At 44.9% G+C, this 18244-nt stretch overlaps 1 protein-coding gene across 2 annotated transcripts in view; it reads left to right on the top strand.

Moving 5' to 3' along the window:
- The window catches only part of LOC126455621 (alpha-(1,3)-fucosyltransferase 7-like), a 367040-nt gene that overhangs the window by 203422 nt on the left and 145374 nt on the right, over positions 1-18244 (top strand). The window contains exon 1 of one of the 2 annotated variants that reach the window (XM_050091383.1): positions 12167-12330. The exons of the other annotated variant lie outside the window; for it this stretch is intronic. Within the exon in view, the coding sequence (XP_049947340.1) occupies positions 12317-12330 (14 nt within the window). The 5' untranslated portion in view covers positions 12167-12316. Of the gene's footprint in view, positions 1-12166; positions 12331-18244 lie in introns of those variants that run through there. 2 annotated transcript variants of the gene reach the window in all.

The following is an 18244-nucleotide window of genomic DNA, read 5'->3' as shown; positions in this document are numbered from 1 at the left end:
TTGAAATAAGAACACCGTGAATTCATTGTCCCAGGAAGGGGAAACTTTATTGACACATTCCTGGGGTCAGATATATCACATGATCACACTGACAGAACCACAGGCACATAGACACAGGCAACAGAGCATGCACAATGTAGGCACTAGTACAGTGTATATCCACCTTTCGCAGCAATGCAGGCTGCTATTCTCCCATGGAGACGATCGTAGAGATGCTGGATGTAGTCCTGTGGAACGGCTTGCCATGCCATTTCCACCTGGCGCCTCAGTTGGACCAGCGTTCGTGCTGGACGTGCAGACCGCGTGAGACAACGCTTCATCCAGTCCCAAACATGCTCAATGGGGGATAGATCCGGAGATCTTGCTGGCCAGGGTAGTTGACTTACACCTTCTAGAGCACGCTGGATGGCACGGGATACATGCGGATGTGCATTGTCCTGTTGGAACAGCAAGTTCCCTTGCCGGTCTAGGAATGGTAGAACGATGGGTTCGATGACGGTTTGGATGTACCGTGCACTATTCAGTGTCCCCTCGACGATCACCAGTGGTGTACGGCCAGTGTAGGAGATCGCTCCCCACACCATGATGCCGGGTGTTGGCCCTGTGTGCCTCGGTCGTATGCAGTCCTGATTGTGGCGCTCACCTGCACGGCGCCAAACACGCTTACGACCATCATTGGCACCAAGGCAGAAGCGACTCTCATCGCTGAAGACGACACGTCTCTATTCGTCCCTCCATTCACGCCTGTCGCGACACCACTGGAGGCGGGCTGCACGATGTTGGGGCGTGAGCGGAAGACGGCCTAACGGTGTGCGGGACCGTAGCCCAGCTTCATGGAGACGGTTGCGAATGGTCCTCGCCGATACCCCAGGAGCAACAGTGTCCCTAATTTGCTGGGAAGTGGCGGTGCGGTCCCCTACGGCACTGCGTAGGATCCTACGGTCTTGGCGTGCATCCGTGCGTCGCTGCGGTCCGGTCCCAGGTCGACGGGCACGTGCACCTTCCGCCGACCACTGGCGACAACATCGATGTACTGTGGAGACCTCACGCCCCACGTGTTGAGCAATTCGGCGGTACGTCCACCCGGCCTCCCGCATGCCCACTATACGCCCTCGCTCAAAGTCCGTCTACTGCACATACGGTTCACGTCCACGCTGTCGCGGCATGCTACCAGTGTTCAAGACTGCGATGGAGCTCCGTATGCCACGGCAAACTGGCTGACACTGACGGCGGCGGTGCACAAATGCTGCGCAGCTAGTGCCATTCGACGGCCAACACCGCGGTTCCTGGTGTGTCCGCTGTGCCGTGCGTGTGATCATTGCTTGTACAGCCCTCTCGCAGTGTCCGGAGCAAGTATGGTGGGTCTGACACACCGGTGTCAATGTGCTCTTTTTTCCATTTCCAGGAGTGTAGTAGGATTTCATTCTGATCGCAAAAGACGAATGCAAGCAATTCGTTTGCTGATCTTGGTGTCTTGAACTTCTTTGGACGTAGAGAACCACTGTGTCTCCATTCTTTAGGTTGTTCTTTGGTCTCTGGATCATAATTGTATATCCCTGTTTCGTCCACAGTGATGAGACGATCAAAAATCTCACAGGATTTCGGCGAATCTGGCCCAAAATGTACTGTGAAGCAACCACTCTTTCACGTTTTTAGTCTGCTCTGATACATTTGAATAGATATTTGACTGAGAGCTTTCTCATGTCCAATATATCATGAATAATATGACCCACACACTCTCAGGATATGCCCAGGGTTTCTGCTATCTTTCTAGCAGTTATCCTACGATCATCCAGGACCGTGAAATCAATAGCATCCAGAACAGTGACTTAAGTTGGCTTAGCAGGATGCTCTTTAGCTTCAGTGCTGAAATGCCCTGTTTTAAAAGAAGCAACCAAATTCTTGATAGTGGAGTAGGAAGGGCATGTATTAGACGCATCATCATAAATTTGTTTTGTCGTATTCGCCTTAAAAAGAATAGTTAATCACCGCACCACTCTCTTTCACTGTGAATTCTCTATTTTTTTACTTCATGTTCACTTCAGGCACGCACAAAAAATAAAAATAAAACTACTTACTGTCACATGTAATTTAAAGAACAAGGTTTCATGCCAAAATACCAGAAATAATCTCTATAAAATTTAATTAGGAAAAGACACCGACTTATCAGCACCCACTCGTACAGATTCTGTTAGTCAAATATTCTCCAGCCAGTCACACATTAGCTAAGGCGCTCCGTATCGTCCTATCTTGATTAGCAGGCGACTGTATGGTAGAGTTCAAATGGTTCAGAAAATTATGGTACTTAACTTCTGAGGTCATCAGTCCCCTAGAACTTAGAACTACTTAAACCTAACTAACCTAAGGACGTCACACACATCCATGTCCGAGGCAGGATTCGAAACTGCGACCGTAGCGGTCGCGCGGTTCCAGACTGTAGCGCCTAGAACCGCACGGCCACACTGGCCGAAAGTCTTGCAGGAATATAGGGCGACGCAGTTTACCTGTTCAGCTGCATCTATTGCTCGCAAGATACCGTGTACGAATAAAGCAAGCTTGCTTCACGTGAGTGCTTTTTCTTTCTGAATCAGTGATGAGACTTTGAGGTAAAAGTGTTTTACTTAAGAAACATCATAATCTTCGAGCTTAGAATGTGCTCTGGGATCCTGCAATGCAACGAACAGACGTTACCGGTACTGATCTGTAGTTCTGTGCTTCCGGTAAGTTATCTTTTTTGTAAACAGGAGCGACGTGTTCTCTTTTCCCAACACAGTGGACTATTCGCTACGCAAACGATTCTCCATAAACACCGAAGATGCCAATACAGATATCGCTCATCTGTGAGTCTGTGCGGCGGTCAGACATTGGTACGTTAGTTAGTACCCTCTTGTGTGAATACTTTTTTAAATGTGGAATTTTAAATTTGTACTTTCTGTTCGCTGTCTGCCAAACGGATCTATGAAGAGTTTGGATCCGCTCCTTGATTTCGCCTATGACCAAACTTCTTAGGACTATCTGATGAATGTCTCAGGAACTGACTATCAAATTATTCCAAGCTTCACGCATGGCCCCTTACAGAAGTACGATCCTGCTAGTATCTTTTCCCTATCAGCATTCCTGCCAGTTTTCTTGTACTGAGAGCGTAACAGACACTGTTTTCCCAGCTGTCTTCGATTGTTACCATTAAACCAGTGTGGGTCTTAGGCTTCTTTTGTTACTTTAATTGAAACGTACTTTGCGGGATCACCGTTTAAATGTCTTTCAATTGTAACCAAATGTTTTCCACTTTTTCCAGATTTAAACCAATGTTCTCATTTCGTCGTTTAACTAAGTTGACAGTGACTCGCAATCAGTTCCACAAAACACCAGTACTCTCGTAGCTTTCTTAGCGGCTTTTTTGCTTTTGATGACTGTTGTTGCAGTAACAGCATCGTGCTCGCTGATTCCTCTCTGGCTGGTGACACTCTCGAAATGATCAGTTTTGTTTTCAAGTAGGAGGTCTGTAATATTTCTTCCGCTTGGTGGTTGTCGACCTAGCTGTCCGAGACAGGTATCAGATAAAGAGTTGAGTGAAATTAGAAGTATATTAATACATTCAGCTGCTAACGGGCGTTGATATATATCAACGGGGACAGGTGAAAATGTGTGCGCCGACCGGGACTCGAACCCGGGATCTCCTGCTTACATGGCAGACGTTCTATTCATATGAGCCACCAAGGACACAGAGGATATTGCGACTGTAGGGACTATGTCGCGCAAGCCTCCCGCGAGACCCACATTATCACCTTATATGTCCACACACTACACTCGTAGTGTCTCACCCCAACACGCTCATTACTCGTGGAAGACATTCTTACCAAGTCCAGTAAGAGTTCGGGGAATATGTGTGCATCCGCACAGAAGAAGATGGTCATGGCCGGTATTGCCAGAACTATATATTTATATGGATATGGCCGTCCGGGATGGCCGAGCGGTTCTAGGTGCTACAGTCTGGAACCGCGCGACCGCTACGGTCACAGGTTCGAATTCTGCGTCGGGCATGGATGTGTGTGATGTCCTTAGGTTAGTTAGGTTTAAGTAGTTCTAAGTTCTAGGGGACTGATGACCTCAGATGTTAAGTCCCATAGTACTCAGAGCCATTTGAACCATTTATATGGATATGGTGTCTGTTCTTTGAGTATCACTTCGTAAAACTGTTCGTCCTTACCACATTAACATACGTGTAGTTTTTCCAGTCGATGCGGGCAGGTTAAAGTCACAGTATGCTACTGCCGTATATTCAGGATATATCTGTGAACTTGAATTTAGGATATCTTGGAATGGCTCTGTGATCGGTGTAGCAGCATCTGGAGTTCGGTAGAATCACCTCATTTTTAATGTAAGTCCACTGACTCTGGTTTCTCTTGTCCATATAAGTTCGCAGTCGGATTCCTTTTGGATCTCACTAATCCCTATCATTTTCTTGTCATTGTAAACACTCCTCCTCCTGAAGAATCTGATCTGTCTTTACGAGAAACATTCCACTTATTGAAACTTCCTGACAGATTAAAACTGTGTGCTGGACTCAGACTCGAACTCGGGACCTTTGCCTTTCGCGGGCATAAGGTCTACCATCTGAGCTACCCAATCACCACTCGCGACCCGTCCTCACAGCTTCACTTCCGCCATTACCTCGTCTCCTACCTTCCAAACTTCACAGAAGCTCTCCTGCGAAACTTGCAGAACTAGCACTCCTGGAAGAAAGGATATTGCGGAGACGTGGCTTAGTTTCCAGAATGAAATTTTCACCTTGAACCGGAGTGAGGGCTGTTATGAAACTTCCTGGCAGATTAAAACTGTGTTCGGACCGAGACTCGAACTCAGAACATTAGCCTTTCGCGGGCAAGATCTTCTGTCAAGTAGTTCTTTCCCTCCTCCGTTATGGTGCCACAAATTCATGTCCAATCGTATCCACTAGTCCGGGCCACTTTTATTTGCTCCGCCCTGTACTAGTAGGACGATGTAAGTCCACTGACTCTGGTTTCTCTTGTCCATATAAGTTCGCGTTCGGAAATTGGAAAAATCGAGTTCAGTACTTATAATGTAGGTCGTGAAAGGAATCTTCCATCTTTCAACAAACAACATTTGTAGTTATACACGATTGTAAAAATAGTTAACAAATTTCGCTCTACATTTCTTCTCTGAACATTTGATCAAAATCCTATCTTTATATGTTTTTGAGTACTAAATATTGTAGGCAGCGCATTTATCTCGAGTTTCTTTTAAATGTTTCAGCATCATACAGTTAGGAGTGTTTTGTTGTTGTTGTTGTTGTTCTTGTGGTGTTCAGTCCAAAGACTGGTTTGATACAGCTCCCAATGCTACTTTAACCTGCCGGCCGCGGTGGTCTAGCGGTTCTAGGCGCGCAGTCCGGAACCGCGCGACTGCTACGGTCGCAGGTTCGAATTCTGCCTCGGGCATGGATGTGTGTGATGTCCTTAGGTTAGTTAGGTTTAAGTAGTTCTAAGTTCTAGGGGACTAATGACCTCAGCAGTTGAGTCCCGTAGTGCTCAGAGCCATTTGCTACTTTAACCTGTGCGAGCCTCTTCATGTCCGAGTAACTACTGCAACTTACAGCTCTCTGAATCTTCTTAGTGTATTCATCTCTTGGTCTCTTTTTACGATTTGTATCCCCTCCCTCCTCTCCCCCCCCCCCCCCCACTTCCCAAAGTACTGTACTGGTGATCCCTTGATGCCTGCCGGCCGTTGTGGCCGAGCGGTTGTAGGCGCTTCAGTCTGGAACCGTGCGACCGCTACGGTCGCAGGTTCAAATCCTGCCCCGCTCTAGATATGTGAAATGTCCTTAGGTTACTTAGGTTTAAGCAGTTCTAAGTTCTAGGGGACTGATGACCTCAGATGTTAAGTCCCATAGTGCTCAGAGCCATTTCAGCCTTGATGCCTCAGAATCTGTCCTATCAACTGATCCGTTCTTTTGGTCCAGCTGTGCCTCAAATTTCTTTTCTCCCCGATTCTACTCGGTATTTACTCATTAGTTTCTTGATTTATCCATCTGATCTTCAATATTCTTCTGCATCACTACATTTCGAAAGCTTCTATTCTCTTTTTGTCGAAACTGTTTACCGCATGCATTTCACTTCCATGCATGGCAACACTCCAGACAAATTCCCTCATAAAGCACTTCCCAGCACTTATATTTATAATCCATGTTAATAAATTTCTCTTCTTCAGAAATGCATTTCTTGCCATTGCTAGTCTACATTTCATATCCTCTCTACTTCGACCATTATCAGCTATTTTGCTGCCCAAAATAGCAAAACTCTTCTACTGCTTCAGGTGTCATTTTCTAATCTCATTCTTTTACCACCACCTAATTTAATTCGACTACATTCCATTATCCTTGTTTTGCTTTTCTTTATATTTATCTTATATCCCCCTTTTAATACACCGTCCGTTCCGTTCAACTGCTCTTCCATATCCTTTGTTGTCTCTGACAGAATTAAAATGTTATTGGCAGACCTCAAATTTTTTATTTCTCCGCCCTGAACTTTAATTCCTACTCCAATTTTTTCTTTGGTTTTCTTTACTCCTTGTTGATTGTACATATTGAATCATGTCGAGGATAGGCTAGCAAACTGTCTCACTCCCTTCTCAATCACTGCTTCCGTTTCACGCCCCTCGACTCTTCTGGTTTCTGTACAAGTTGTAAATAGCCTTTCGCTCCCAGTATTTTGTGTGCACGCCTTTGTAATGTATTCCAGTTACTTTTCCCGAAAGTATGTACCATTGTTGATAATTCTCTGATGAGTATGGAACAGTTACCATGAAACATCTATTCACAAGACTTTCCCCAGTATCTTTCTTACCATTTCACCGTACAGATTTCAAAAAAGAAGCAAATAAGAAAGTAAGAACTGTAAGGGATATATTACCCTTCAGTGTCCTATGGAAATGCCAGAGGCTTTCCCCTACAGCCTACAGTATTCGATCTCTGAATTTCGAGATAAGTCGTTGGGCATTTGACAAAAGGCTTTTCTGACTACCTTCCCATCACTTTTGATTATTATTGAGGTGTTCTCGCATCGTTTGCGTATCTATTGAGCAACAGGAAACATTGCCTTAATTGGGATTTCATTGTAATGTGAAAAGTTGCATGCAGGTAGAAAAAGAATTTTCCACTATTAACTATGGCCTTAGAATTTTCTTAACGTCCAGTGCAGGAAGAAAATCATATCTGAATTCTAAAAGAGGTTCATCAATTAAGTGTGTGACGTATGGGTTAGTCTATACATTTGTGGCTACATGATTTAGCTCGACTATCGTACAGCCTCAGCGTGCAACAAAATTTGATTCAGTACTCTTGAAAACCAGCTGATACGAAAATGACATTGATATCACCCTGCAGGTGCTACATAAACTTAGATTAGCCTGCAGACAGTCGTTTCGTACTATGGGAAGCAACATTACCATAGTAGACCACACAAACGCCCCTTCCTTCAGCTTCCCATGTTGGTGCGCATCCTATAAACAACAAGAGTGTTTCATGAACAGGAAATAGACCGTTATCACAGAACACAGTCTGAAGGTAGTTTCAGGAATGTCAAAGTTATTGCGTATCATTAGTGAGACAATGATATCATTCAATGACGCATCTCCCCATCGCAGTGCCTTGGAAACTGAGGAGCCAAATGGAAATTTTCATGGTCGTTTCCGTTACCAGCATGGTAACAAGGAATGAACAACTAATTTTGTTAAAGACACATTTTCACTCCTTGTGTTGTGAACATAAACTCAGCTGAGTACAAATGAAATCTGTTGCGATGCGGTAAGTCGTTTTCCTGAATAGCCACGGAGATCGTGTTGTGCTGAGACAAGAAGCAACGGAAGTAGCCGTGGCAAGCTAACGTCGTGGCAGTGCCTCACGGTCCCACAGCATAACGGACACGCGGCCCGCATGGGGAACACAGGGATCACCTGCCGCTTGTCTAATTCGGTAACCAGCGCACAGGAGGGGGTACCCTAAATATACGTTCTGTGCTGCTGCTGTCTGGACGGTGATATTTGTTTCCAAACCGACAAAGTACAATTATTTAGAGTTGCAATAGTTTACCCGCGCTACATTTTCTAATATTCGTCATCCCACATATTATTATTACTATTATTACTTGTATTATTATAACTTTTATTGAGTGTACCGGAAACTATTTACACTCTGTAAGTAAATAAACAGAAACTTATATAGTACTGAAAACAGTGTCGTATGGTTTCTTTTTGCTGATCTTGTCCTCCTTCTCGTTCGTCTTATTCTAGAGTGCGTGCATCCTCCCCTCCTCCCCCTCTCATTGGCCCAGTCCTCCACACCTGTCAACCCCCCCCCCCTCTCCACCCCCACCGCCCATCGCCCATCGTTGATTATTCCATCTTTTAGTGATGTTTACCTTCCTCTTGGAAGTCCCCTCCGAGCACCGAAAGGATGATTAGCTGGCAATAATTCGCTAGTGTGCTAGTAGAGATGTTCAAGATACTTCTTTCAGTAACAGGCCACGTGTCTTCTGGATGCACACTGCGTCTTTAATGGAGTAGTTTCCATTGACTTCTTATTCCTGATGGCGTTGATCATTTGTATTAAAAATGAAATTCCTCCAGCTGTTGGGTTGGGTTGTTTTGAGAGAAGAGGCCAAACTACGACGTCATCAGTCTCATCGGATTAGGGAAGGAAGTCGGCCGTGCCCTTTCAAAGGAACCCTCCCGGCATTTGCCTGGAGCGATTTAGGGAAATCACGGAAAACCTAAATCAGGTAGGCCGGACGCGGTATTGAACCGTCGTCCTCCCGTATGCAAGTCCAGTGTGCTAACCACTGCGCCACCTCGCTCGGTCCCCTCAGCTGTACTTAAGATTTTATATTTACTTCACTAGTAGTTTCGACGTTGCGTCAACGCTGTCTTCAGACCCGTACACTTTGCTGAGATCAGTTGTGTGTGACTCAGTCTAGAAGTCCACAGTGAGACTAACAGGTGCTCCATGGATGTACGAATTTTACTTTTTATTTTTTATTTTTTCACTGCCCGCCATCCATGTGGAGAACGTGTTGGTCTCACCGCGGACTTTCAGACTGAGCCACACACAACTGATCTCATCAAAGTGAACGAGCCTGAAGATGGCGCTGACGCAACGTCGAAACTGGTTGCGAAGTAAATATTAAATCTTAAGTACAGCTGGAGGAATTTCATTTTTAATAAAAATCATACCAGCTGTGTCCCACCTTCATCCAGTTTAAATATCGATGTACGAAGTTTGAACATTTCTGTTTCTTCCGCCTTTTAGGAGTAGTTTCCCATCACAAGCGCAAGAGGTTGCGGTGTAAGTGGGTCCGCTGCTCCGCCGTATTTGACAAGGCCGTTGCGAGAGCGACGACGACTTCTTACGCAAGTATTCCTCAACTGGCGTTGCTGATGATTGTTATTCAGAATTTAAGAGGTGGCTGAGATCGAATACAGTAAGCACGATGTTCTGATTACTAGTCAGTACTCTAGACCACTGATGCCAGTATGCAAGCGTAATAACAATGTAACGTCTCTCCATGCCCGCCGGCCGCGGTGGCCGAGCGGTTCTAGGTGCTTCAGTCTGGAACCGCGTGACTGCTACGGTCGCAGGTTCGAATCCTGCGTCGGGCGTGGATGTGTGTGATGTCCTTACGTTAGTTAGGTTTAAGTAGTTCTAGGGGACTGGTGACCTCAGATATTAAGTCCCATGGTGCTCAGAGGCATTTGCCATCTCCATGCCCGCCCTTGTATGTTGACCAATACAAGATTTCTTCTGTCGCCGCTGCGAAATGGTGTGGTTATTATCAAGGATTCCTAGGATGCGGGTCTTCCTTGTGGTCCATACATGTGGGAGCAGTCCGCCTGCTTAGCTGGGTGGTACTGTGTTTGCCTACCATACAGCAAGCCTGGGTTCGATCCTCGGTCGGGATGGAGATTTTATAAGCTCGTGGACTGGGTGTTCTGTTCTCATCACTATTTCATCATCACCGACCCGCAAGTCACCAAATGTAGCGTCACCTACAGTAAGTCTTGCAACTCGGCTGCCGAACTTCCCTGGATGGGGCCTCGCGGCCATCAATGGCACATGACTTTTTCATCTGGGAGCGATTACCTGTTAATTTTGTCCCATCAGGCATGTAGTATGTAGAATCTTTTGAAGGGTTGCGGTATAAGGGTGAAAAGAGTGACACGGCTAGCCGTTGGAAAGCCGCCCGCGACCGTCTAGATGGGTGTTTACGGCTGCTGGCGGATTAAGTTGCCCGCAGTGACTGTTCATCCCAAGGGAGCAAGGACCAGCAAGAGCGGGGAAGATCTGATTGTTGCTGGGCACCGAACAGGACTCCTGGATCAACCGCAGTACTCTATACGCCAAAGTCATCATGAGAAAGGTCAGCCTGATTATAAACTCGGTCGCTCCGTGTAAATTATCTAGTACGTCGTTCTTGTGATTAACGTGTCGTCAGCTTCCCTGTGATAGCCCGAAGTAATGGCCGCTATCAATAGGGGATCTCAAGTTGATTCCGTGTTTCTGGATTTCCGGAAGGCTTTTGACACCGTTCCTCACAAGCGACTTCTAATCAAGCTGCGGGCCTATGGGGTATAGTCTCAGTTGTGCGACTGGATTCGTGATTTCCTGTCAGGAAGGTCGCAGTTCGTAGTAATAGACGGCAAATCATCGAGTAAAACTGAAGTGATATCAGGTGTTCCCCAGGGAAGCGTCCTGGGACCTCTGCTGTTCCTGATCTATATAAATGACCTTGCTGACAATCTGAGCAGTTCTCTTACGTTGTTCGCAGATGATGCTGTAATTTACCGTCTAGTAAGGTCATCCGAAGACCAGTATCAGTTGCAAAGCGATTTAGAAAAGATTGCTGTATGGTGTGGCAGGTGGCAGTTGACGCTAAATAACGAAAAGTATGAGGTGATCCACATGAGTTCCTAAAGAAATCCGTTGGAATTCGATTACTCGATAAATAGTACAATTCTCAAGGCTGTCAATTCAACTAAGTACCTGGGTGTTAAAATTACGAACAACTTTAGTTGGAAAGACCACACAGATAATATTGTGGGGAAGGCGAGCCAAAGGTTGCGTTTCATTGGCAGGACACTTAGAAGATGCAACAAGCCCACTAAAGAGACAGCTTAGACTACACTCGTTCGTCCTCTGTTAGAATATTGCTGCGCGGTGGGATTGACGGAGGACATCGAAAGGGTGCCAAAAAAGGCAGCTCGTTTTGTATTATCGCGTAATAGGGGAGAGAGTGTGGCAGATATGATACGCGGGTTGGGATGGAAGTCATTAAAGCAAAGACGTTTTTCGTCGCGGCGAGATCTATTTACGAAATTTCAGTCACCAACTTTCTCTTTCGAATGCGAAAATATTTTGTTGAGCCCAACCTACACAGGTAGGAATGATCATCAAAATAAAATAAGAGAAATCAGAGCTCGAACAGAAAGGTTTAGGTGTTCGTTTTTCCCGCGCGCTGTTCGGGAGTGGAATGGTAGAGAGATAGTATGATTGTGGTTCGATGAACCCTCTGCCAAGCACTTAAATGTGAATTGCAGAGTAATCGTGTAGATGTAGATGTAGATGTTGGATTGTACGATTATAGCTGGAGAAGACATTCAGTATTGCTGTGGTACAGGTGTGCATCACGTCATGTTGTCTGTGTTTATGTATTTAAGCTTTCCGTACGAGGTCACTTGCCTGTTACCCGTCATTTTTGATCGTAATCCCCTAGAATCTGAAAGAAGGGGCTACATGTGGCGAGTTTATGTTCCGAGGGTCTCGAGGGAGAATTCGTTGTGGTTGTCAACAACAGTGCAGAGCGTCACGCTGGTGGACACGACGCGCACCAGACTACGAAAGGGAGAGCTGCTTCAGAGTGGAACGCGGGGCCGCGAATGTGTGGGTTTTCCCGCTCCGATTACGTCGGCAGGTGCCCACGGGTGGACGGCGAGTGCGCCGCGGCCGTGACACGGATCCCGCGCAGCGCAGCGCAGCACGCGGCGCGCGGTGCCCACGCCGGCGTAGCCGCGCCCGCCAGTCTCCGGTGCGGCCGCTCACGGCACGTACTGCTGCTGCTGCTGCTGCTGCTGTGTAGTGCGTGGGCAGTGCTATCAGGCCGTCCGACCAGGTCATCGCGCGTCTCTGCAATGACGCGTCGCGCATGGCACCGTATAGTGGCTACTCTTCTCCCGAAGGAGCTGTTGTGGATCCGACGGATGGGCGTAACTGCGAGCGACTGCAGATTGCTGTCCTAGCTGTAGGGCAATGGCCTTTAGGCGGTACGTACTGCAACCCGACGACAGGTGCACCACGCTCGGCGTTCCGTAGTATCTAAATTACTCGCTCCTCAGTTACAACCATTCTTGTGCCTTCTCCTGTCACTCCCCGGTCACAACTCCTTGTCATTTCTACATCTACATCTACATGGATAATCTACAAATCGCATTTAAGTGCCTGGCACTGGGTTCATAGAACCACCTTCACAATTCTCTATTATTCCAATCTCGTATAGCGCGCGGAAAGAACAAACACCTATATCTTTCGGTACGAGCTCTGATTTTCCTTGCTTTATCGTGGTGCTCAGAACCATTTGAACCAATTTGATTACAATTCTGGAATATTTACTTCGTCTTCTTTTGTGAAGGCATTTCGGAAGGCTATGTTTAGTAACTCTGCTTTGGCAGCACTATCTTCGATAGTATCTCCATTGCTATCTCGCAGAGAAGGCATTCATTGTTTCTTGCCGCTAACATACTTCACATACGACCAGAATCTCTTCGGATTTTCTGCCAGGTTTCGAGACAAAGTTTCACTGTGGAAACTGCTATAAGCATCTCGCATTAGTATTCGCGTGGGCTCATGAACTAACTGCTCGAAACAATATTCAGAGAATCTCGCATTGAATCCCGCCCTAAGTTTCGAGCTTCTGTAAAAGGACGCCAATCTTGGGGATTTTGCGTCTGTTTAAATTAGGCATGTTTGTTTCTGCAGCAGTGTTCTAACCCGTTTTGTGTACCAAGAAAGATCAGCTCCGTCGTTTGTTAGTTTATTTGGTCTAAATCTCTCAATTGCTGCCGATACTATTTCTTTGAATTCAAGCCACATCTTGTCTACACTTATATTATTAATTTGGAATGAGTGGAGATTGTCTCTCAGGAAGGCGTCAAGTGAATTTTTATCTTCTTTTTTGAATAGATATATTTTTCGATTATTTTTGGAGGATTTGGCGATTACAATATTCAATCTCGTACGACAACCCTGTGTTCACTAATCCCTGTATCGGTTTTGATGCTCATTATTAACTCAGGATTATTTTTTGCTAAGAGGTCAAGTGTGTTTTCACAACCGTTTAGTATTCGCGTGGGCTCATGAACTAACTGCTCGAAACAATATTCAGAGAATGCGTTTATCACAATTTCGGATGATATTTTATGCGTATCTCCGGAATTAAACACACATTTTCGCCAATATTTCGAGGGTAAATTAAAGTCACCAACAACTATTATCGTATGGGTCGGGTACGTGTTTGAAATCAAACTCAAGTTTTCTATGTACCTTTCAGCAACTCTATCATCTGAATTGGGAGGTCGGTAATAGGATCCTACTATTATTTTATTCCGGTTGCCAACAATGACCTCTGCCCATACTAACTCACAGGAAGTATCTACTTCAATTTCACGACAAGTTAAACTTCTTCTAACAGCAACAAAGACACCACCGTGAACTTGTTTAGCCTAATCCTTTCGGAACGCCGTTAGGTTCTTCGCGAAAATTTCAGCTGAGCTTATATCCAGCTTTACTGAGATTTCAGCGCCTATAATGATTTGAGCATCAGTGCTTTCTATTAGCGCTTGGAGCTCTGGTGCTTTCCCAACACAGCTATGAAAATTTACAACTGTTATACCAATGGTTCCTGTATCTACGTTCTTCCTGTGTTCGGCCTGCACCCTTTTTGACTGAAGCCCTTCTTGTGTTTTCCCGAGAACCTCTAGCCTAAAAAACCTCCCAGTCGACGCCACACAACCCGTGCTACCCGTGTTGCCGCCTCCTGCGTATAGTGGACACCTGACCCATTCAGCGGAACCCGAAACCCAACCACCCTTTGGCGCAAGTCGAGGAATCTGCAGCCTACACGGTTGCAGAACCATCTGATCCTCTGATTCAGACCCTCCACTCGCCTCTGTACCAGAGGTCCGCAATCAGTCCTGCCGACTATGCTGCAAATGGTCAGTTCCGCTTTCATCATGCCGGCAAGACTGGCAGCCTTTACCACTTCTGTTAGCCGCTCGAAACCAGGGAGAATCTCTTCTGATACGAAGTGACACACATCATTGGTACCGACGTAAGCCACCACCTACAGCTGGCTGCAACCTGTGCTCTTCATGGCATCCGGGAGGACCCTTTCCACATCTGGAATGACTCCACCCGGTATGCACACGGAGTGAACATTGGTTTTCTTTCCCTTCTTGTCACCAAGTCCCTAAGGGGCCCCATAAAGCACCTAACGTTGGAGTCTTGTACTGCAGGTAAGCAAGCGAGAGGATGTTGTTACGCGTGGCCGTTATCTTCTTTCTACAACACAAATGCACACATGGATTATTGCGCTTCTTTATTTACATGTACTGGAACATTTACTTAACTTGAATAGAGTCCATGCTTGTTGTACAAGCTCATCAGTAACAGTCCCGCTATAGTCACTGATCTGGTCGCTATGTACTGTCGTAACCCGTGACGAACTAAACCCACTCTGTGAGAACTGACAGACGCCAAACTGGATGAGTGAGTGAGTGAGTGAGTGAGTGAGTGAGACCTTGTGGCCAGTGGCGGGGGCCTAAATACATGCTGTTGAAAGGGCGTTGGCGGCGTGTTGCTTCTGGATGTGTCGCTGGCCTCTCTCGTGAGAGGAGCGCTTGAACCAGCGCCTATTAATCGATCTTCGCGCTTCATCTTTGCCGACCGGTCTGCTGGCGATAGCTTACACCAGCACACTTTTTTCTTCTGACTTCTCTTTTCACCTTCCTCTTCGATCTCATCTGCTATTTAACTCCTCTTCTTCTCAACTAGCACTGTCAGCATAATAGGACCCTTACTGTTCTCAATGTACGTAAACGATGTATCAGAAAGAGTGAGCACCACTCTAAGACAGTTCGCTAACGGTGATGTTACCTACAGGATGGTGATTAACTACTAAAACCCCCGAAAAAAATTTCCACTTTGTACAATAAATGACTGCTCTTTAAATGTCGATAAAAGTAAAGGAATGTCTGTGCCAAAGAGAAATAACCCCATAGCGTATGATCGCAAGATTAGTGGTGAACGTCTTGAGCAAACCACGTTTTACGAGTATTTAGTGATAAATAAAATGTGAATGCCGTCGGGTAGACCAGTCGCTGGGTGCAGGTCTTTCGATATGACGCCACTTCGGCGACTTGCTCGTCGATGGGGATGAATTGATGATGATTAGGGCAACACAACACACAAGCCCTGAGCGGAGTAAATCACAGACCAAGCCGGGAATCGAACCCGCGCCCTTAGGATTGACTTTCTGTCGCGCTGACGACTTTTTTTTCTTTTTTTGTTGTTCATCTCATTTCGTTCTATGTTGTTGGTTGAATTTGTTCGTGGCGGACGTCCGATGACACCCGTTCAGGTTGTTCGTTGATCTGTTCACACAGTTTTTTTTATTACAGAGGGTAGCTAAACCCTCTGACCGAACACGCTGAACTACCGAGCCGCCTAAAAATCAGGACGACCACTCAGCTACCGGGGGCGGATAGTATTTAGGGATAATGTTACGAAGCGATATAAAATTGGACGATCACGTAAAACGGATATTAGCGAAGACGAATGGAAGATTTATGAGTTTTTGGGAAGGTTCTGTAAAGGCACTCGCATTCAAGAAGCAAGTGTGACCCAGAGTGTTATTTCTTTGTTCGGAGTCCTTCCTGATCAGGTACGACAACAGGTCTCTAACGCACTGCTCAGATCAACAGCTTGGTTCAGCCGGTACCAAAGCACAACTGAAATTCTCGGGAAACTTAAATCAGAATTCCTGGGAGAGATACGACGTAGTTCTCGCGAAATCTGTTGGATAAATTTAAAAAGCTAATTATTTAAATAAAAACTTTCACTTATTTAAACGGACTAAAAAGTATTAAAAAAAAGATCACCTAGCCCCACACAGATTGGTCTCCCATGGATAATGCTGAAAATTTGTCCTTATGAATTGTAATAGCTATGATAATAGTTGTAAAATTTTAAATGAAACATACAGTGCGCTTCCAGGAGGTAATAGAGGTATGAATAGTTCACTTAAGTTACAACCAACTTTATTGTACTAATAGCGATGTGAACTGATTTTTCTCAACAAGAATTATTCTCTACACTCCTTACTATGGTATGAGCCTCCCGTTTTTCGTTTTAAACTTTTGAACTATTGTCATAGCTATTAAAAGTTATGAGGACTGTGTGTATGGTAATAAGAATCTGTATGCTGCTAGGAGAAACACTTTTGTCCATTTTTTAAATCATTTTTAAAGAAGTTTTGATAAGTTTATATTTAAACCATTATTTGATGTTGTTTAGTGTCATCTGTCTCAAATTTTTCAATCGATTTCAATCATCTTGATGAGATTACAACAGAAACATGTCGTAAATTTCCGGTTTATTTCACTTTCTCTTCACCTTGGCAATACATTGCTTTCTCGTACGTGTATCTCGAGAATATCCCTTAAAGTGAAAATCAGAGAGAATCGACTTGACAAAGAGGCTTCTCAGCAGTCGTTATTATCGCAAAAATTTCGCGACTTCAGTAGGAGAAGGGGCAAATAGCAGTGGTACACAAAGTACCCTTCGCCACGAAACAGGCAAGAAAGTGAGTTAATATTGCATTGTCAACTAGTTCTGAGATATGTCGAAAGTTTCAAGTCGCTAGTCCATTGGGCAGTTAGTGTAAAGCCAACTGCAAAATTTATACCAAACAAACAGGCAAGAAATCGACCTAACAAAAAGTGTAAAAAAAGAAAAAAGACTTCATTAGAAGAAGACTGTGCGACTCTTATACTGCTGAAGTCTTATATCTCGTGCAGGGGTGATTAGAATAAGGCACTAAGAGAGCCTATGGCGTGTGCAGACACATACAGATAACAGTTATAGTAAGGAAAATCCATAATATCTTTACGATTTACCCTCCGTCACGCACTGTAGAGTGCCTTCCGGATCACTACTTCCATGATTCACTAAGATACATTCACTTGGTCACAGTCCCGCCCACCCCTACTTCGATTGGTCGCGCGGGGTAGCCGAGCGGTCTGATTGCGTCTTGCCACTGTTCGACATATTATGAAATATTCTTGACAAACTGATCGGAAGCTTGGCTTTGAAAACCCTATTTAGTTAACCAAAGGCACCCCAGGAAATTTTTGCTCTCCTACTCCACACTTCTATACCGGCGTTGTCTTCCTGCGCCCTCAATACAAAACCCGTCAGTCAACACTTCATAGTTGATTTGTACTATTTTCTTTCCGATACGGTCGTTATTCGTTGTTTAACTATTTGTTTAATTGATTTTAAATATACTTTCAAACGTCAACCATTAACTTCATCCATTCGTTGTTGCAGTTTATCCACGTTAGAAGCAGAGAGTAAAACAGCCAACTTTGTGTGGATATATAAGTCAGTAAGTTAAGGTATTCCGCATATTTTCGTTTGTTCATATCTTATGAGACAATATACTGAGATAACTCCTCGCTTAGGCAAAAAGTAATCATTGTGCAGAAGAACGTAATTAGAAACTGAGTGGAGTTCACAACACTAAAAGGAAAAATAATCTGCATTACCCTTTAATGAATATGTCTTTGGCACAGAAAGGGGTGAAATTTGCAGCTAAAAACGTCTTTCACACTCTACTCATGGAGACACTACTCATTCTATAGAACAGAGGATTGCTTGAGTATATGTAATTAGTCATTAAAAATCCTGTAAAGGCCAGAATGTGGTCATAAATATTATTTTCTGTTTTTAGTTGTAACTTCTATATAAGTGTTCTGTGTTTGTTCTGTTGACATGTTCCACATTATAACGTGAATTTGATCTACGGAAAAAGTTAGTGACCAACTAACAAAACTTCAACACATGAACTTGTTTCGTATATGTTCCACTAGCAGGTGCTTGTTCTTCGTTTTCCCAATTCAA

This window comes from Schistocerca serialis, chromosome 2, assembly GCF_023864345.2.
Source record: "Schistocerca serialis cubense isolate TAMUIC-IGC-003099 chromosome 2, iqSchSeri2.2, whole genome shotgun sequence".
Classification (NCBI taxonomy): domain Eukaryota; kingdom Metazoa; phylum Arthropoda; class Insecta; order Orthoptera; family Acrididae; genus Schistocerca; species Schistocerca serialis.
This window is presented reverse-complemented; position numbering and strand designations above follow the sequence as displayed.